This window comes from Lottia gigantea, assembly GCF_000327385.1.
Source record: "Lottia gigantea unplaced genomic scaffold LOTGIsca_168, whole genome shotgun sequence".
NCBI lineage: Eukaryota > Metazoa > Mollusca > Gastropoda > Lottiidae > Lottia > Lottia gigantea.
In genome coordinates, this window is record NW_008708100.1 from 264,602 (window position 1) to 286,930 (window position 22,329).

At 35.4% G+C, this 22,329-nt stretch overlaps 1 protein-coding gene across 1 annotated transcript in view; it reads right to left on the reverse strand.

The window, feature by feature from the left end:
* The window catches only part of LOTGIDRAFT_141832 (hypothetical protein), a gene marked incomplete at both ends in the record, with an annotated part of 28,808 nt that extends 17,996 nt beyond the window's left edge, over window positions 1-10,812 (reverse strand). The window contains 7 exons of the mRNA XM_009051462.1: window positions 3,647-3,717; window positions 4,570-4,716; window positions 4,962-5,124; window positions 5,728-5,880; window positions 6,053-6,167; window positions 6,565-6,624; window positions 10,697-10,812. Coding sequence (XP_009049710.1) covers window positions 3,647-3,717; window positions 4,570-4,716; window positions 4,962-5,124; window positions 5,728-5,880; window positions 6,053-6,167; window positions 6,565-6,624; window positions 10,697-10,812 — 825 coding nt within the window. The remainder of the gene's footprint in view (window positions 1-3,646; window positions 3,718-4,569; window positions 4,717-4,961; window positions 5,125-5,727; window positions 5,881-6,052; window positions 6,168-6,564; window positions 6,625-10,696) is intronic.
* Window positions 10,813-22,329: the final 11,517 nt, after the last annotated feature.

Genomic DNA, 22,329 nt, shown 5'->3' on the forward strand with positions numbered 1-22,329 from the left:
AGGTAAGTCTTTCCACAACCGTGGAAAAAATCACCCCGTTGCCTTAATATTTTGAAAGAAAGATTCCCTCGCCCGAACGTATGTTTTTAAAAAATATGGCGTTGCCCTTGTGTTTGACTTTTATTTCTCCGGTGTCGACATTATCTATTAATTTGCTTAATCCCTCTTTACGGTTTTCTTGGTTTCTTCGCCAAATCTTTGTCCGAATTCTTTGACCGTCCCTAAAATATCTCCTACTCCTGAACCTCCTCGTGCTTCTCTTTCCATTGCCAAATTGTGTCTACGTGCTTCGGCGTTTGCAACAGCTTCAGCTTTGTTATCGTTGACAGCTTTGGCTATCCCAGCAGCCCCACCAGCAGTTGCTCCTGCTGCAGCTAAACCAGCAAAGATTAAAGGTAAGAAAGGTAAAAATCCACCTTTTTTAGTTAAATTCTGATCAATTCTTTCCAAGTCTATATCGTCTCTGACTTTGCAATGTTTGTATTTATAGATAATCTTTTGGGTTATATGCACTTTTTTACCGTTGTAAGTTATTAGAGTCGGCGAATTCGTTTCCATAGCTTCTATTATTTTCAGAACTAAAGTTTCTGGTTTCATTTTTAAAGGGTGTTTTTTTATTCAATTCTTATCATTTTTCTATCTGATATTTTAATCAAATGTTTTGCTTCTTCCAGCAATAAACAGTTACATCTCCTTGTGTTTTATCGATGTGAATATTGTTGTATTGAAGCGCTCGTTTTTCAAATCCGTGATTTACTCCGCGAGTCACTCTTTCCAGTGTGTTTCTAGCAACTACCCTTATCCTAGCAAGGTCTGCATCATTTGCTACAGTTCTGACCGGTTCTTTTAAAACTTCTCCAACACCGACATCGGGAATCCATCCCGAAACTGAATCGTAGTTTTTGGGATACATAACCGTTTTCAACATTGTGTCAAACTCGCCGGGGTGTTTTATGGTCTTTATCGGATTTGAACCAGCTTCCAAAACCATTTCCCTGAATAAAGACGGAAAGAAGTTGTTTTCTAAAGTCGTGTTGGTTTGTGGAATTAGATTCTGAGTGGCGTCTTTGATTTTGAAATCGCATCGGAAATGGGCATCTGAAAGCAGCAACCAACGAATTAATTTCAAAGGTAACTCTTCCTCCGTCGTTTATTTGTGTCTTTGCCCCTACCGATGGTGAGATGATTATGTAATTCTCTTTCTTCTTGTTGAACGAATATTGAATCGGATCATACAATTGAAAGATTGGATCCAATCTGTAATTTTTGCTTGCCATTTTTATCCAATGATTTTAAACCCTTTTCCTTGTTTTTCTAGGGCTTGTCGTTCTAGTCTCTTGTTTCTTAGTTCTCTTATTACCTGCAGTTCTTTAAGTTCGTCAGATTTTTTCACTGCATCGCTTATATTTACTCCTGCTTTTGCCACAGATCCAAGAGCTTGCGCTCCTGAGGAAATGAGGGATTTGTTGTTTGAGACAAAGTTGGCCACTTTGGGGATGAAAGATGTTAGCGCAGAGAAGAAACCGTTTCCTTCGAATTTTTTTTGTTTGTGTTTTAAAATTAAAGACATATTATTTTTGAATGCGGTTATTTTATACTGTATTATTTTAGTGAATCTTGTGTGGTTGGGTAATTTATATGGAGTCTGTTATAATACAGTTTGAAGAGTCTGTTATAATACATTTTAACAGTTTGGGGAGTCTGTTATAATACATTTTAACAGTTGGGTCTTTTCGGATATGACGCATGAAAAAGCTGCGCATGCGCAGAAGTGAAATGCGTCATATCTGAAAAGACATATACTACTCATAAATCAATAGGTATTAGGTATTAGAATTATGGTGATACAGGCACTCAAATTTCAGAAAAAGTCAACTCTGTTTTTTTTTGGAATCAATTTTTCAAGCTAATGAAAGAAGGCAAGGCATTTATTACTGGCATAAAATTGATGTATGATAAGAAGCTAAGAAATGCAGGCAGTCAATCTCTTCATTCATTCAGACTTCAGATTCATTAATTTCTATTCTATTTAATCTAATTATTATATGTCATTTATAGTTGAGCAATGGAACACTTACCATTTTCACTTTTCATTTTATCTAACATATCTCCTGATGATTCTAAAAGAATATATAAGAAGTGGTCATTGAAGGTTAGTTCATCCAATTTTCCTTTTATTGGTCATATTTTAACCAAATGTTTTCCAGGTCATAGTAATATTTTGTAAAGTCTGTATTTGACTGTCCATTGATATGTTGATTCAAAAGCTAACAGTAATACCTAATTTCGTGCTAAAATATTTTTCGTGCATCTCTGGAAAGGCACGCATGACCTCCGCATTTGCTTGTTTAGATAAACATGGGTTATTTGTACAATGTCAGCTAGTGAAATGAATCCAGTAGTTTCAAGCAAGGTAAAGATAGCTTGCCAGGCAAAGTAACAAACGCCCACTACTAGCTGTCAGAAATGATCACAAAATCCCTGGTGGCTTAATAATGAATTTTCAAGTAATCTTAAAATCATCTATAATTCAAGGCAAAAACCTTAAACAGTTCATCAAATTATCATCAAATTCAAACAAAGTCTCATCGCTGTACACACAAGGACAACAACTCTGAGACTGTTCATCTAATTTTTATCAAAGTCAAGGGCAATACCTCTGAAACGATTCATCCGATAATACCACTTTCGAACATGACCGAGATCCCATCAATACATACATACATACCAAGTTTCATCAAGATTGGATAAAACCTGTAGTCTCTATCGTGCCTACAAGCCAAATTTGACACATTTTTAATAAGTCAAGGGCAATAACTCTCAAATTGTTCACCCGATTATTACTAATTTCGAACTTAACTGAAATCTCATCAATATATACATGCATACCAAGTTTCATCAAGATCAGATAAAAACTGTAGTCTCTATCGTGCCTACAAGCCAAATTTGACGCGTTTCTTTTTAAGCCAAGGGCAATGACTATGGAACCGTTCATCTGATCATTACCAATTTCAAACTTGACCGAGGTCTCATGAATACATACATGCATACCAAGTTTCATCAAGATTGTTTAATAACTGTAGCCTCTATCGCACCTACAAGAAATGTAGACGGACCAACGGACGGACCGATGGACAGGGGCGACAGCAATATACATCCACATTTCCATGTGGGCGTATAAAAAGTATTAATGTATACTTTGACAAATACAAAATGGCGGATTTCAACTATTACCATATATCACAATTTTTTTATTGGCCAAATTTCCTTATAATCCAAAGCTGTAATCGGAATTCCGAATGTCGTCTGCTGGAATGTAGTCCAATGAACAAAGTCTTGTGATAAAACTGCAGATTCCGATCAAAAAAATCTATGGAACACAATGTGGGCCATATTCTTATGTTGTTTCAATGACTTTTAATAATAAATCACTCTTACGTTTTACTTATCCTATTTTGCCATCACTACTTTTTTTTTTTTAAAGCATTGTTCTTTGAAGGAATTGTCATTAATTATAATGGAATATTATTAAAGATATATTGAATATGCGTTCAATAATACCATCATATAAGAGCAGAAAGGCCAAGAGACAAGATGAAAGCTTACCATGTTTAGCACTATCTTCTAAAGCTTCCATACTAATAACAGCTGAAGAGTCTCCATTGATTATATCCAGGAAAAAATCAGGAGGATTATTATGTTCTTCACATTCATAACCTACAATTATTATTGTTTAGTAAGCTATTGTCTTCATTTCACTTCTATATATGGAAGAGTCTCAAGGAAAAACATCAAGTCTTTATAACTTTCAAACATGGATAATTCTGGAGACACTTGAAGGCTCATAGTTTGTTTCTGAGACTAGAGTGAGATTGGTCAAATCTGTCCCTTTAAATCATTACTCATCTTAGAAAAGGTTTTTTGACAATCATTTAACTCACTAAGCAATTCAAAAGATTAAATTAATATTTTCAACATACATACAAATATCAGTTTAATTTGAACCTTACATTTCAAAAATGTTTAGGAAGGGACATTTACATTATCAAAGATTACAATTATCAACATTCAAAGGCTTTAAACAGTCTTACAGCCTTAAAAATGGGTTCCCTTATTTTTATTCATGAAAATGAAAATGCTATTACTTTTATGAATAGAAAGTAGAGGTGTTCTAATAACTTGGAAAAATACAAGTTTGTCTCACATCCATAATTAATTTATAATTAGCTAAATCAGAAGAAAATAGCCAGCAGAATTCCAATGAGTGACCAATCAAAAAAGGTCTTTTTTTGTTTATCCAGACTATGCATATATGGACTTTAATGATTGGTTAAAACTCTTAATCATAAGCAATAAGAACATAATGATATAACAGATATGATTAAGAATACATGATACTTCATTAGAAACACCAATTAATCAAATAGTTTGCTGAATTTGACATTAAAAAATAAGTAAACCCATCTTTAAGTAAATAAATGATATCTCTAAAGAGGACAGTCTGTTAACAAACCCAGATTGTCATAGACAAGGCGGGCATACCCTAAAGTAGATAGCACAATAATATACCTATGGATTTAAAGTAATCTAGAGCATCAGCAGATGGACCATGATATACAACTTCTCCTGATGATAATAACATCAAACTATCAAATAGTCTATATATAGAAAAACGTGGTTGATGAATAGAAAATATTATTGTTCTTCCTTTTAATGCTAATCTGAAATAAAACATTGTAACAAATGAAATATACAAATCCTACACAGTGGCAATTCTAGGAAACATTAGGTGAGGGGCCACAAACTTTTCCATTGGGGGTACTACACTTTCTTTCACTATGTAAAGTTCCGAGCCAGCCTCTTTTCTGAGATAGTTATGTGAACTGTGCCAGAACTCCTGTTCTGTTCCTGTTTCTTCAATATCAAAGTGAATATTTCATGATAAAAAGAATGGAAATAACAGTACCTTTTCAGTAGTAACATGACAGCATTAGCTGTACTGGCATCAAGACCAGTAGTTGGTTCATCAAGAAATAAAACAGGAGGGGAGATAATTAATTCCATACCAATATTACATCGTTTTCTCTCTCCACCAGACACACCACGTATAAATTCATTACCAACCTTAAATAATATTATAAGAGATGAATTAATTACACATTCAGATAAAATCTAAAACAGACTAGATGAGAATTTTATCTAATAACCATTACCATTACCATTGGACAGCACTACAATCCAGTCAAAAAGCATTGAACCTATTATCCTAGTGACAATGACAAAAATCCTCATAAAGAAACAAACTAGCGATGTCATTGTAACACGCCCACATAGCAATAACTCATAGTAAATAATTTTCAATTCGTCTGATTTTCAATAGGGTTCATCCTTGGGTGATTACAAACACTCACACCAAGTTTCGACAAAATCTATCAAGAAACCAGCTCTCTATCGTGTCCACAAACAATTCAAGAACAAAGGCAATAACTCATAGTAAATATTTTTCGATTCATCAGATTTTCAATAGGGTTCATCCTTGGGTGATTACAAACACTTACACCAAGTTTCATCAAAATCCATCAAGAAACCAGCTCTGTATCCTGTCCACAAACAATTGTGGACATTGTGGACAGACATAGAGACGAGGACGAGACGAGAACGAGGACGGGGACGAAGACGAGACGAGACGACGGCTATATACGCCCAGCGTATAAAAATGATCTTTACCTTTGTGTCAGCACATTCACTTAATCCTAATTCTTGTATGACTTGATCAATTCGTTCATCTCTTTCTTGCTTTGTTACTGTTTTTGGTAATCGTAAACTGGCAGAAAAGGCAAAATTCTCTCGGACTGTAAGTGTACCCATTACTACATCATCCTGGTCAAATAGAACAAAATCTGTTATCATGGTCCATTCAAATCTCTAATGATTTTTCTCCAACAACTGACCAAGATAGCCCTAAAAGTTGCATTATGACAAACAACAATGGAAAAATGAATTGTCTTATGAGAAGATAAGAATGCTGTTGAAGATCTAAGCTTGTTATTACCTGAACAACATAGCCAACCATACATTTAAAATTATCAGGTGGTGGACCTCCATCTATTAACAGTTCACCTTTTAACCCAGCTGGATCTTTACGTCCTGCTAACACATCAAGAGCTCTATAATAAATTATAAGTATCCTTAATGTTTAAAAAAATATATTCTTGTTGATGCCATCATTTACCAATCAAGACACAAACTTTTTTTTTTACAAATTGTCCACAATCATATGACTGAAAATTGTACTACTTTAAAAAGATTATGAAGCAAGGAATACCCCCTCTATATATATTAATACTTAATTCCAATTCACACTATTGATAAAAAAAAAAACAATATATACATTGGCAATGAAATTATTGTGGTTGAATATTCACTGGACAGAGTATCTTCAACTAACATGTACTGCAGAGGATGGTCAGTACAGCATGGGCATATGTCAACAGTATATCATTAATACCTCTTTCAGCCCTATACAAAACCACCCATGCTTCCAAACTGATGCTAAATACTTACGAAGATTTTCCACTGCCTGTTGGTCCAAGAATGGCATTCATGCCAGGACGAAATATGCCACTGAAAAATTCAACATTAGAGTTAGAATTGAATTTTTTTGCCACGTCACAATTTGTCTGATAATGTTTTTAGGTCCATAAATATATAATAATGATCTTACATTTTAAATTTATTGTGAAATAATGATTCATTTCATGCATAGAACTGTGTTCTATGTTTAATGTTAAAAGTCTCCACAGTGTAAATTTTTTATTGGTTGGCATTCATATCCACCCAAAAACAATTGAAGGCTCTCAGCATCATTTTGGATTTATAATTCAATTCATACAAAAATGATTGGCAAATTTTGTAATCAATGTTTGGTTCTTACTGGCACTAACAGTTTGAATAAATTTCATGGGGATTTATTCCTAACTAAACCGGTAGCCTTACTTGGCTCCTTTAAATAAAGTTTTCTTTCAAAATAATATATAGTTTTTTTTTACATTTAAATTGGATTTTTTAGCCAAAATGTGTCAATTAGCTCCTCTGCATTATAATGTTATGGCAAAGATGTAAACTAGTGTCTGTAATTCAACTGAAATATTAGTTCAATTTAAAATCATTGTTTATGTAGTCTTTCTGATCAGTTCAAGGGACCTATGGTGGCTAATAGAGTATGGTGCTTCCTCGCTAACCATGAGGTCATGGGTTCAATCTCCTGTTGGGCAAAGATTACCCCTTTATCAGGCGCGCACATCAGGTGGGCTCACTAGGAGTAGCACCTTGTGTGCTATATTAGTAGGTATGATAAAGTATCCAGAACATGACTAGGAGCTGTGTATATTGATGATCTATAATATTTTAAAATCTGTCCCCTGAAATTTTTAGGAAACTGTACATTTAACTATTCAATGATAAACTAGTGTAGGACTATACTAACTAAGCCTATATGTTAGTCTGAATATCTAATAATAATACTTTCTGTTCATTATACTATACAGTCAATGATTAATTTGTATTATAATCCATTTTTTTTATTCAAATCAATGATTTAAATCACTTTATTTAAATCGGCTAACCCTGAATAAAACTGAAAGAATAAGCTTATATATGATAAAGCACTTTTATCAGTAGATCTACTAGCCTATTTAATTTGGTGTTGACGATGGCCGTGGATATTCGCCACCCGGGTGGCGAATAGTCCACGTCCATTCATTTGACTATTCGCCATCCGGGTGGCAGAAAAAATCTCTAAAAATTCATGAAATGTCAGCCTTTTTGATATAATTGTTTCTTTCAGTGACATATATGTCAGGTTCAGACAAGATCGTGTTAATATAAATTGAATTTCTTACAATGAAACGAAAGTAGAAATTCCGCCATTTTGTTTACACCAAATTAGCATACATCTCAAATGGTCATGATAGTGTTGCTATGAAATTTAGCATCATACGTTTGTATAAGAAATCCGTAGAAAAAAAAAATGAAATAAAATAAAGTTTTACGTCCTATTTCTGCACCTGTATAGGCTACTGAGGATGGGCAAACGCCATGCAGTGTGCAATGAGTGAAATTTTGTCAGGACAGCGACATTAGCCTACTCTTATTTTCGATTTCCAACTGTCGGGGGATCTTTACGTAAGTAATAAAAAAGGTTGATGAAGATGTGTAAATGGTAAAAAAAAGGACAAAGCAGGCGCGTGTCCAAATTGTGTCACATTTATCCTAGACGTATTTTCCATCCCAAACATCGACAAGGGGAAATCGAGTTGAAAAATCCAAAGAATATCAATCCATGGTTGGAGCCATCGCGAATGTGTAAGTAATGTATGTGGGTGGTAAATACACTGCATTGGGGTGGGTGGAAATATGTATTTGAAGTAATAAGGTTTAAGGTAAGTAATGTGTACGGGTGGTAATAAGGCGTACGATAATAAACCATAATGACGGGTGGTAAGTAATGTGTAAGGGTGGTAATAAGGCGTACGGTAATACACAAAACTGACAGGTGGTAAGTAATTTGTAAAGGTGGTAATAAGGCGTACGGTAATACACAATACTGACGGGTGGTAAGTAATGTGTAAGGGTGGTAATAAGGCGTACGATAATAAACCATACTGACGGGTGGTAAGTAAATGTGCAAGGGTGGTAATAAGGCGTACGGTAATACACAATACTAACGGGTGGTAAGTAATGTGTAAGGGTGGTAAACAAGAATTGGGGATGGTAAACAAGAGCTGAAGGAAGTAAGTTCTTGTTAACCACCAACAATTCCTGTTTACCACCCCAGCTCTTGTTTACCATCCAAAATACTTGTTCTTGTTAACCACTCACAGTTCTTGTTCCTGTTAACCACCCACAATTCTTATTTACCACCCTAAACTCTTGTCCACCATAAGCTCTTGTTCACTAGTTCCTGTTCACCACCATGGGTTCTTGGTTACCACCCTCAGCTCTTGTTCACCACCCTACCTGTTGTTCACCACCATCATTTCTTGTATACCACCTTTAGTTTGTGTTTACCACCCCAACTCTTTGTTACCACCCTAGTTGTTTTTCATTAACCTAGCTGTTGTTTACCACCCTCAATACTTGTTTACCACTCTCAGCTCTTGTTTCATTAACCTAGCTGTCGTTTACCACCCTCGATACTTGTTTACCACCCTCAACACTTGTTTACCACTCATAATTCTTGTTTACCACACTCAGCTCTTGTTTCATTAACATAGCTGTTGTTCACCACCCCCAGGTCTAGTTCACCACCCACAATACTTGTGTAACACCGACAATTTGTGTTTGTCACCCTAAGCTCTTGTTCACCTACTTAGTTGTTGTTGTTCACCATCCCCAGCTCTTGTTTACCACCCTCAGCTATTGTTCACCACCCTGGGTTTAGTTTTACCACCCTAGCTGTTGTTTACCACCCGTAGGTCTAGTTTAACAGCCACAATTCTTGTTTACCAACCTAATCTTGTTTACCACCCTCAGCTCTGTTCGCTACCCTCGGTTTTTGTTTACCACCAGCAGGTCTAGTTTGCCACCCTCCGTTCCGGTTTACCACCCGCAGATCTTGTTTACCACTTCCAGCTCTTGTTCACCACCCTCAGCTATTGTTTACTACCCCAATACTTGTTTACCACTCACAATTCTTGTTTGCCAACTTCAACTTTTGTTAACCACCTTAAGCTCTTCTTCACCAGCCGAAGCTCTTGTTGTTGTTAACCACTCTCGAATTTTGTTAACCACTCTTGGCTCTCTTTTACCACCCTAGATGTTATTCATTAACCCAGCTCCCGTTTACTACCCCAAAAATCTTATTTACTGTCCTCAGCTCTTGTTTACCACCCTCGGTCTTTCTTTACCACTCGTAGGTCTAGTTTACCACCCTCCGTTCCTGTTCACCACCCGCAGTTCTTGTTTACCACTTCCAGCTCTTGTTCACCACCCTCACATATTGTTTACCCCTGACGATTCTTGTGTACCACCGACAATTCTTGTTAACCACTCTAAAGTCTTTTTTACCACCCTCAGCTTTTGCTCCAGCTTTCTTAAACTAATAGGGAATGTCGGGAATTCGCGTTTTTTGGGAATCCGATTCTAAAAATCTTCAAAGGGTGGGATCTCCTACACACTATATAAAAAATCCTTAAATCCGCCGGAAAATGTCGAGAAAAAACGCTTCCGGGCCTCAAAAAAAAAAAAAAAAAACAGAGCCACGCAAGGTTTGTAGGTGACATAAATATGAGACTAAATTTCATAGAAGTGATTCAAAAAAGTGGTGGCCAAATTGACTTAACACCATCCAATGGGACAGCGATTATCAATTATAAGTAGGTGTTATTTTCGTACATTTTCTTGAAAGGAATTGCAAATAAGCGTTTCTAATGAATATAAAAAAACATTATAATGCATGTAACACTATAGCCTTAACAGCTAATAATGTCAGTCTTCAGAGAAATTAAAGTTTTAAATGAGGGTGGCGAATAAATGTTTGCCACCCCGGTGGCGAATATCCTCGGCCGTTGACGATACAGGATAATTTTGTGAATCTAAAATAATTCACTCACTGACGCTATAATTATTTAAGTAAATTTTATAAAATAACCTTACCGTCCAAGATGTACTTTATGGTAAATGAATTCATACTCACTTGATGTTTTTTAAAATGGATTTCTCTGTGGTTTGACCACAACATGGTTTTGTTTTAACATTGACACTGTATTGTATATTTTTTATAGTAATACATGAAGCTTTTTGTTCCACCATGGAGTGGGATCTTCCAACGGTGATAGCAGCGGTATGACTTCTTGTGGCATCATAGTGAACATAATTTCCATTCGTCTTTGCCTTATCATTCTTCCCCGGCAATAAGCTGTCCTGTTGAATAGAGGTTGGAGTCACTTGAATAACTTTTTCTGACATGTTGGCAAGGTATTGCAACAATTTCAGTGAATTTCATAAAGAACCAACGTGGATGGCATGTCAATTCACCAGTCCACATCAATTTTGGTTTTATAACAGTGAACTTGTTGGACTAGTCAATAGTCGATATTAAGGGGTGATAGGTGTTTATTAAAAATGGAACAGTTATAAAAAGGTTAAAAACTGGGATTTTATCAAATTATTTAGTTACGAATGTAAGGTCATTAACATAATTTACAGTTGTCATAGATTATATACGCTAAGCAAGTAAATAAAGCAATGTATCCGTTATAGATAAAATGTCGGGAAAATATACATATATATCATTACAAGACTACATCGCAGACGAGAGAACTGGTTAAGCTTAGCTGAGCATGTATATAGCCTGCATAGGCTCACTCCACTGAATTCAAATAAAATTGCAAACGTCTCAGACTAATGACAGACAAAAACCTATGGAAGGCGGAATGGCTTTTTATTCAATGTTCTTCATTGCTATTTCACTCTTAATTCTAAATTCTTATCTCTTAGTTTGTACCTTTTTTTTTGAACATTTGTCATTGCAATTTGACATTTGTATACAAAAATCATAATTTGTACTGAAAATGAACATTCTTCGATAAATATTCGGTTTTCAAATTATTGAATTTATAGAATTCTTGCCAAAATATTCTCAAATAGGCCTACAAATCTACAAATACAAATCTAGCTCCAAATGCAAAACAAAACTCTACTAACAAATGTTCAAATACAAATATTCAATAACAAATCTTCCGAAACATTTCTCCAGATACATGCCGAATCATGACGACAGATGTCGCTGTACAACGAACATATTTAAAAAAGATATAAACTAGGCCCTGACTAGGCCAATGACGTCTATTTTATTTATAGACTCGTCACAGTGGGATAGCTAAACGTTTGCTGTCAAATGACATACGATAGATGTTGAAGAATGATTTATTTATTGTTTCGTTTAAATTCTTCATACGTAATGAAAACATTCCAACTTTTTATTGCAGCCTGCGTGATAAAAACGTGCTTTTCAATTCGCGAATATCAAGTCTAAAATGTCTTGTTCGAGTGTCGGACTCTGTCGGAGGAACCATGGCACCGTTTTATTTTAGTACTAAACCGGTAATTGAACTTGTATTATTTTTTTATTTACAAGTCAAGATAACTCACATGCCTTGAAATCTGTGAATCAAAAATAATGGAAGACGCCAATATATTTTTCAAAGCCCCCAATATCTAGACCTACCATCACAAACAAAGCAGTGAACTAACTAATATATTTACATAACTTATAAACTAAGGACATTGTATCTTATTATATTATTCTAACCGTCCTATTTTATGACTTGAAACTTTATCAATGGGGGAAGAAACTTAAATGCAGGCCTATACATGGCCCTCACACTCTTTGGTTATAGGCCTAGGTGTTATAGAACATACTCTCCTATATATAGAAGCACTGGCCTCTATGACAAGTAGAGACTATGGATTTCAACATGAAAACTATTTCAATTCAAACAGAATATGTTTTACTGAAGATTATTCATAGATTATTACTTCTGGAGAGATTACAAGAAAAAATATATTTAACTCAAATTCCAATGCAATTGTTTATGGGAGTTTATTAAAGGGGTTCTAATCTACCATGAACCAATACATTACTAAAGTTTTTATTTCTTTTATATGCAGTGACGTTTAGTAGGCCTATTTATAAACGTTTGGAAATTCATCTTGGAGCTCATTATAAAAGCGTTTGACAATGACAGAGACATTTTTAGCTGTAGTATTGTAGTGGCAATGAAAGGTGTGATTTTGTTGTCATATTGGATATTTAGGCCGTTAGGTATGACTGTTTGTAGTTGGTCTATCCAAAAACTCGCTTGGTTTTTGGTTTGATCAGTGTCGAGACAGGTACTTTTTCTATAGGCATAACTAGAAGATCTTCAATGGAATGATTGGGTAAATTGAAATGATTTGCAATCGGTCATTCTTTCTTATGGAGTATATCGAAGCGATGACCGCTAAGACGAGTACTCAACGCGTTTTGAGTTTCGGCAACATATTGAACATCACATTTTTATAAAATGAGAAATTAGGTATATAATGTTTTTATCGATGCAAGAAAGTACTTCCGTAAGTTCGAACAAGTGCCTACAACACCTATAGAACCTCCACATGGAACAGAACCGACACCATTAGGTGGGGGAGGGGGGTCATGTTTCATTTAAATGGCCGAAAGAGTGTCGTTTTTAATACGCCCTGATTTGTAATGGCAGGTTATTTAAATTGTCCGGGAGGTTGACAAGAGTTATCAGTAAATGAATGGTTCTGAGAGTGAAATTTTCATATTTCATGGGTTTTGTTTACAGCTTATTTATTCAAGTGGGATTAATTTAACATGTCAAGTTTCTTCTAATCCATATAGAATTGAATCTTTTGAGTGACAGCAAGTGGCAAATCTTTGTGTTAAGACAGTTGGGTGATTAAAACACTCACACCAAGTTTCGTCCAAATCCATCAAGAAGCCAGCTCTCTATCGTGTCCACAAACAATTCAAGAACAAAGGCAATAACTCATAGTAAATATTTTTCGATTTTTTTCGATTTGTCTGATTTTCAATGGGGTTCATCCTTGGATGATTACAAACACTCACACCAAGTTTCGTCAAAATCCGTCAAGAAACCAGCTCTCTATCGTGTCCACAAACAATTCAAGAACAAGGGCAATAACTCATGGTAAATATTTTCCGATTCGTCTGATTTTCAATAGGGTTCATCCTATTCGTCAAAATCCATCAAGAAACAATTGTGGATAGACAGACAGAGGGACGGACGGACGGACAGACAGAGGCGACGACTATATACGCCCACATTAATGTGTGGGCGTATAAAAGTCAAAACTGCCATTGGGCGTATATTACCTTGCCTGACAAGCTATCTTTAACTATTTAAATTGACAGAAGTCATTCGATTTTTTTTGTTTTTGCCTTCTTGTTTGTTGTTAATGTTGAGCAACAATGGCGAGCGTTGTGTCACGCGGGGCATTCTTACTCTTCTAGGCTCCTTATACCACTTTCATAATGAAATAGGCCTACCTACTTCCTCGTGTAAAAAGTTCATTAGCTGAAACCAAGTAGGGGCAGATTCGCCATTTTCGGGGACTGATTTGGCCTAAATAAGTCTTCTAAAGTAGTAGAAATGTACAAAAATAGCACAAATCCTTCGAGAATACCTCAATCTAGGCACTCTCAAAATAGGGCAAAGTCTTTTGAAAAGACGAGTCGTCATTTTAACTTTCAAAAACACATGAATTTGAAGGCCTAAATTTCGCCGGTGAGATGTGGACACTATTTGGGTGCAGACACACGAACAGTCTTGATCGCCGATTTTTGTCGCCGACTCCGCAATCTTGAGTAAAATCTCGCGTGTATCGCAAGACAGAGTGTCACCATCCATTATTTGTCTCCTCGTGTGTGCCCTTAGCCGGCCAGCAAAACTGCGGCAAGACTCTTCTTGGCGAAAAAAATCGCAGACCAAGACCTTGCCTTACTGATTAGCTGTTTGTCAAAAAATGTCGAACCTGAAACCAACAAATGTTGTTTTGGATTTCGGGTTTCGTTTAACGTTTCGAATCGTTAATGTAATGTAATGTTTATGTCAGTAAATAAGGCCTCCAGCCAAAGTACAAATTTCACAATATAAAACAATAACTTTAAATATGAAGAAATATGTTATATACAAATCCAACAAAACGTTATGTACAATAATTATAATAATAAATATTCAAAACTAAGGATAACTCTTTCTGACTATATAGGATTTATACAAAAACGATGCTAAATTATTCATACAAGTTTGGTTAGACATAACATATTTAAAGACATTTACCCTAGATTCTCCCCTGCTTAAATACACTTTGACATCAGGAAGTAATTCATTTCTTATATTATCATACAATTTACATTCTATTAATGAGTGGATTTCGTCTTCAATCACTATAACTTGGTGATTTTTACAATATACACATATTCTGTTATTCTTATCTTTATTTTGCCACCTACCAGTTTCAATTGCAAGGTCATGGTTTGAACATCTGAATTTAGTAAGCGATATTCTATGACTTTTATTTCTGACTACCTTAAGATATAACTCTTATTCTAGATTAGTCTTAATTAAACTATAATTTTCTAACTTTGGGCTATCATGTATGATATCTGACCATTCCTGTTTACAACAATCTTGTAATCTTTGTTTAAACGAATATAAGAAACCTTTAACATTAGTAACACCTTGTTGATCCCATACATAGCCATACCCATATACATTCAATAAATTGCTGACTTGCGAAGCCCATGTTGTCCTTCCAGCGTTATGAAGCTGTAACAGCATATCATAGCATGCCTTTGGGTATCTTGAATCAGGTAAATATATTATTTTTTAACCAATATTGGATGACATTACAGAAAAAATAAATGTGTAAAGGGAATCGGCCAAGTTCGCCATAAACAGCATGGTTACTAGTGGATGAGCTTACGTGTAGTATTGCCTTGAGAAATCTGAGTTGACATTTTTCTATTGCATCCTTACGTTCGCATCCCCACACTGCTGCCCCATAACATAATATAGGCAAAATCATCCTGTCATATAAAAATAAGACATCTTTGATACTAACGTTATACCTGTTTACAAAAGAAATAACCATTCCCGAAGCTTTCCTTGTCTGTTGGGATAATGAATCGTCCTAATATAATGTTGGTGTAAAAAATACCCCTTAATATTTATAATGATTTACAGTTTCAATCTCCTTATCATCTAAATACCAATGCTCATTTGCCTTAAGTATACCACCACGTCTAAATACAACAACCTTAGTTTTCTTGAGATTAATTTTCATTCCTTACGTCTTGCAAAGACTATTTTGCAATTTATTTGAGCCTGTAACCTCCCAACTGTGTCAGCTACTATATCATCGGCATATAACAAAGATACAATATTGTCTATTTGGTTATTGACAAAAATACCTTGACACTGGTATGCATTTAAAGATTCGATTAATTCATTAAGATATATTGTGAATAGCAATGGACTAAGGATACATCCTTGTTTCGTTCCTATCGTGCATGCAAAATAATCGGAGACTTGTGACCTATTTGTCTGTATACAAGATTGTAGCTGGCTATACATAGATTTTATGACATTAAAAACATTTCCAGCTATGCTTTTTTTTTAGCAAAACATATTGCAAAAGGTGGTGCTGTATGCCATCAAAAGCTGTACTAAAATCGACAAATATACAATAGAAGCGACCTTTCGATTTAGTCAGATACTTTTGTACTAAAGAATGTAATGTGAAAACTTGATCAATAGTGCTGTATCCTTTTCTGTAGCCACCCTGTGCCACTTTGTATTTATTGTTTATATTACACCATTTTGTTAGTCTGGCATTTAAAATTCTTGTGAACACTTTGCTTATAACTGATGCCACGATAATTTTTCGGTTCTTGTGATGAGCCTGCCTTATGAATTGGACATATTACTGCCTTGCTCTAGCTTGAAGGGAAATGACCTCTGGGCAGTATTGTATTGTAAGAACCAGAGCCTATCATAGGTAGTGTAAAATTAGGTGCACGGTATAACTTGTGCTTCTAATATGCCATTGAAGAATTAATGAACATATTAGTTGTGGTCTGTATTCATTCAATAGTGTTATCTACCCTGGTCCTTAAACGAAGTTATTATTGGCATTGGAGTAGGCCTATACACTTCCATTTTCACTCAATTGTCTGTTCGATGGTTATTGTAATTCCAGACATTAGAGTGGTATATGTATTGTCGGTAATGTTCTTTAATTTATAATCATTGAATACCAATAGGCCTACAAAATTTTTTTTATCAGCAAGCCTATGGGTTTGTCTCCCTTTTCAACCAATTTCAATAGGCTTAATTTAAAAAATCAAAAACTATGTAGGCCTATCTACTTGATCAAACTGAATTTGTTTTAAAAGGTTTAATTAAAACTGAGAGTACTAATTGTTAATTAAACAGTATGATTGGCTTTGTAATGGCTCATTATATTTTGTTGAAATCTTTAAAAAACCGAATTCTCTAATTCTCTACAATTAGGCGTTTATTTTACTTAAATCCGTACTATAGCTTTCTTACAGCTTGCAAAAAAGGTTGCGCATAATCTATTACGCAGGTTTTGGCGTTAAAAAATTAACTATTTGGGATACATTTTAAAAATTTTCGACTTGCAAAAAAAGCGTATATGTTACACAATGTATCATTAGGATGGATAAGGGCAGGTGCTAATAGTTTACATTGAAAGCCAATTAATACCTTGATCAAACTTCTATTGTCTAAAGTTATTAACTCCTTGCGGCCCTGACACTTATCCCTCTTTGTTCTAAGCGCAGCTAAATTAACTTATACAAACAAGATTATACTTTGTGTTTCTGGGACAAGGCAATGTCGGCGTTCTCATTGTCAGAGACCTAGCCAATCAACAACCAAAATGCAAGAAGTCCTATCCGCCAATCAGATTTCTAGATTAGGCTATAACAAATCAGAAATGAGGATTATCCTAATGCTGAAATATTTATATTTGGTTTTAACCAATCAAAAAGAAGGATGATCCTCATGCTGAAAGATCACGTAGATGATCAGTTCCCAAATTGACAGCTAGGAAGGTGGTTTGTCCTCTTGACCACATGACTGAGATAACCTAGATGTTGTAACCTATTAGTTAGATGTTGTAACCTGTAGACAGATGACCAAGAATAAATGTTATGAACCAACCATAGTCTTATGTGTTACATATACCTTTCCCTTTAAGTTGAGAAATTACACCTTCAATGAGATGCATAACTATAAAGCTGTTGAAGCAGCCACTGAATGGTAACGAAACATTTTAGAAAACAAAACGAGAAATGAAATTGAAATCTTATTTTAAATTATCTTGAGCGTCAATAATTCAGTTATTCGTTTCATGTCTGTCCTTAGATCTGAATGTCATTTTGTCGTCTTATTCCACGCGGAGAGACGTTTCCATAACCGATAAAATGCCCAGCAGATAATTAATTCAACACACAGCAAGATAACAAATGTCTTTTCCAAGGTCGCATGTCACTGACAGGGGAACATGATGATAAATATGATCTTGGTCGACTGTCGAGCTATCTCTATCAAATACATGAATGGCACCCCCGAAGTCATGTTTTTCGGGCAAAATTCTCATGAATACGGTTTAAAATTCAGGAAACATTTCAATTCAATTATATAGATGTACGTGTATGCAGTAGGCCTGACAGTCCCATATAATAAATCTATTTTGGGGAAGAGCTTCATGTTATCAAAAAAAGTAAAACGTAATCTATTTGCAAACAATGCACTTATATTTAAAGATAGGCCTACTATGATGATGATTTTATGATCTTGTGTATTTCAGGATCAAAATGTTTATAAGGCCTAAATGAATTAAAAACCTTATATTATGCTGCCCCGGCCTCAATTTATCAACAATGAGCTCTTACATATCTGGTGGTGTAAATCCACCTACTCGACCCCGTCACCTAATTGCAGGGGTTTTCAACCTTTTTCTTTCTTTCCTTTTTCGATCTTTGATCGATTGCACCAATCTTCCCCCTATAAATTCTTATTATTTCGTGATATTCTCTTAGGTTTTTCCTGCGATCACTTCATGTCGGAGAATATATCTTAAATTATAATTGTCAACAGATTTTATGCCAGACTACAAAGCGCTTCATTATTAAATTTCAAAATTACCCCACGTTAAAAACTATAGAAACACCACTCCCAGCTGGACGTGAAGTTGGTATATTATCTAACATGGAGAATGTGTCAAGATCGGACCTCAAGGTTGTAAAGCATTGTGTAACTTACTGACCTTGGCACTTTCTAAATTAAATACTCTGTTCTTTTGTTGGATATTACGAGGAATACAGATTGACACGGCTTAGAGAGAACCATCATTTGAATAATACGTTCATACAGTTTCTGTGTAAACATGCAATGAGTTTGACAGATGGACTAGAAATAATACATAGGTTTATAATAACAGTTGTAACTGCTCATTATAACAGGATGTATCCAATACTATACAATGAATACTATAATACATAATATTCAGCTGATTGTGGTAACTAATTGGAGCATTAGAGACATAAAACTTACCCTGGAAGAAGATTTCCTCATGTTCGCAAAGCGCTCAACTCTTAAACAACAATATACGATCGGTTATATTATACGGACATTAGAGACAAAATAAATGTAAACAACCTGCCAAAGTCCTATAATACAGTCGAACTTTAACCTCTTATTCACAGATATTCGATTGTTAACTGTTAGACCGAACACAAGATGGCGACTTGAATACGTTCTAAAAATAGAATCGATGTATACCCAGCCAATTCATTCACGCGATTCAAGTCCAGACCATTAATTTTGTAACCATTGGAACAGAATATGTGGTCAAGGAAACGTTAAATCATACGTTGATCTATTTTTGAACAACACAAGTGATCAGAAGTCCGGCGGATACTTGATGATTTTTCAATGCCGATATTCAATGCCGATAATATCGGCAAGCCTTTAAGCAAAATTGCGAGTGTTACGGGAGCATTTAGCGTTTTTTACATGCCCTGTTGGTCAGTGTGCAGGCAATTCCGATCAATTATATTCTGTGACCCAGCTTTTAGGTCAACCAATATAATTTCGGACATAAGCCTGTGCATAGGCCTATATACCGTATATGGATAAATATCATGTTGACATAAACTAAGCTGTAAATATTGATTACCGCAGGATTATGTTAACAAAATAGATTCATAGAACGATTGGGATTTCGGTACGTTTTGGGCCAGGCATAAAAAGTTACTTTTAACGCTAGTTTTTGGAGAATTTTCACCGTAACAAAATAGGCAAATTTGGCACAATGTTTGTTATCTATACCGAGGTGAACCATTAATGAGTTCATGAAGACATTACTGGAGATTCTACAACTAACAATGCAGTCGAGTGATGGGCTTAACTTGCTGTGCGGAAAAGGGAAAAACTCACCACTCCACTGTATTGTCCTTTCTCATCTGAGCGAACTAAGACTGCAGTCTTAAACTAATGGGTTTATCCTACTCTACGAACACAGCCGATTTCCCTTACCATGAGCCGCATTGTTTGCATATAAATTATGCAGAACTTTACCACTTAATACAAATAGATTAACAAACTGGATGACATACCTAGGCCTACTGCATGTAGCTTTGACATACAACGGCCTATCTTGAAAGTTACGTTAGCACTCTGCACTATGGTAACCATTATTTACCGGAACTATGTCCAAATTGTCACGTGATTGTGGTAATTGAAATTTTAGAAGCTGGTAGTTCAGGACACCAAGTGTTTGTAAAAAAAAAAAGACATTGAAAACAAAATCTTTGTACCATATGGATTCAAACTGATAATTAAATGTATAATTGGAAAACCGATAGTCACGGCTATAATAAAGCATGGTAGCAAAATTTCTATCACTTCAAAAGTAAATGTGAAATGCCGGAAATAATGAGTCTCGCCCAAAGAGACACAACAAAATTCGCCATTCATTACCGATTCAGCTTTACGGAAAATGCTGACCTATTTCATTTCCAAGAAATAAAAATTGCGTTCTTGGTACGGAAACAACCGGAACTATTCTTTGAACTATTGCGATCTCCGTTTAAAGTGATACTAGCCTACGTCTTAGAATGAACATAAAATTTAAGTTATCATAAAGATAGGCTACAACAGAATCCCTGTAAAATCTGGAAAATTGGAAAATTCATAAAACTAAGTAATTATTAAAAAACGCTTAATCTCGATATTAAGCGTTTTTCAATAGTTAATTCCATATTTATGGATAATTACTAAGTTTTATCAGATTATAATAAGGATAATGTTATGTTATTTATGACACCAGGTAGTAGGCTATCCCGCCTTTTTTCGTTCAGTCCAAAACAGTAAATTATTTTCGTCATCGTTCGCTTTGTAGAAGAGTGTTTGTGCCGTAAAGTCATGTCATAGTCATACGTGGGCCTATGAAGCCACATATTTTCACCACAAATGTTTTTGTTGTTGTTTTTGTGGCTTTTTCGTCCGTTCCTATTTGCAGTTAGATCGAAACATCTGTCTCCATTCCAGCCTCTGATAGCTATTTGGACAGATGTCAGCTGGTCTCACTACTACTCTTAGTTGTGAATTATTGTGTATTTTTTTTTTATATATTTACTATTTTACTTTGTGTACGAGATAAATATGTTGTTTGGATTTCAGGTTTCGTTTAGCGGTTCGGATAGTTAGTAGGTCAAGTTGGTTTATTTATACACTGCTTTTGCCTACGGAGATGTCGGCCTTTCATGATCGAGTGAATGTTCAACACACGGAAACTAACGAACATTGACGAAGGTTGAGCCAATGCTGCTCGCGAGTGATATCCATATCTAACCGTTGCTTTTACAATGCCATATTCTCGTCACAAAATGTTGAGAGAAAATGTTTGAAGAACCAGACGCGCACCGCCTGTCAGTAATAAGGCACACTTAATTGGAAAACTCTTGAAATAAAGATATGAGAACTTGTTTGTAAGAATGGCGTTTTTTTTTACATAAATAAAAACATAGTCAAGGGTTATATCTATCCTTTTATATAGGGGGATAAATAATCAGATACAGTTTGTACATATCTGGAATAGTTTAGGCTAATACGTAACTACAAAGAAATGACGCGGCCTCTTTCTATTTGAAATCACTACTTGCGTATGCGAAGATGATCGACTGTACTACTGGAACTGTTGTTTGGAGAGTTTACAGGAACGTCAGGTTCTGGGGTACTTGTAGAACGTGGTAAATCTTGTTGAAATGACATCAGGAATATGGCGAATGTTTGGTTCATCAGGTGGTGACTATAGACGTATGACACGGGCTTCATCATCGCTTAAAGAGTCCTGGTATTGACTAATTGTCGCATCAGAGTAAAATGTCGTTAAAGGAATACACCCGGAGAGTTTCACTTTATAAGGCATAGACCGGAGTTGGTTACCGGTAAACTTACGGACAAAACACCATCCCTTATTTAGTTTCTAGTTAACGGCTTCTACCACAGGTCTTATCACTATCAGTGGATAGGTAAACAAGAGATAGTTTTTATAGTTGAGGTTGTCTTAGATTACTGGCTATGGGGATGGTTTCCAAGGCGGGATTCGTACTGTTGTTGAATCAGGTCACAGTCGCAAATTGGTAACTGGGTGTTATCAAACTGGCATATCTCGCGGGATGAAAGGTATAGAGAGGGATCGTTG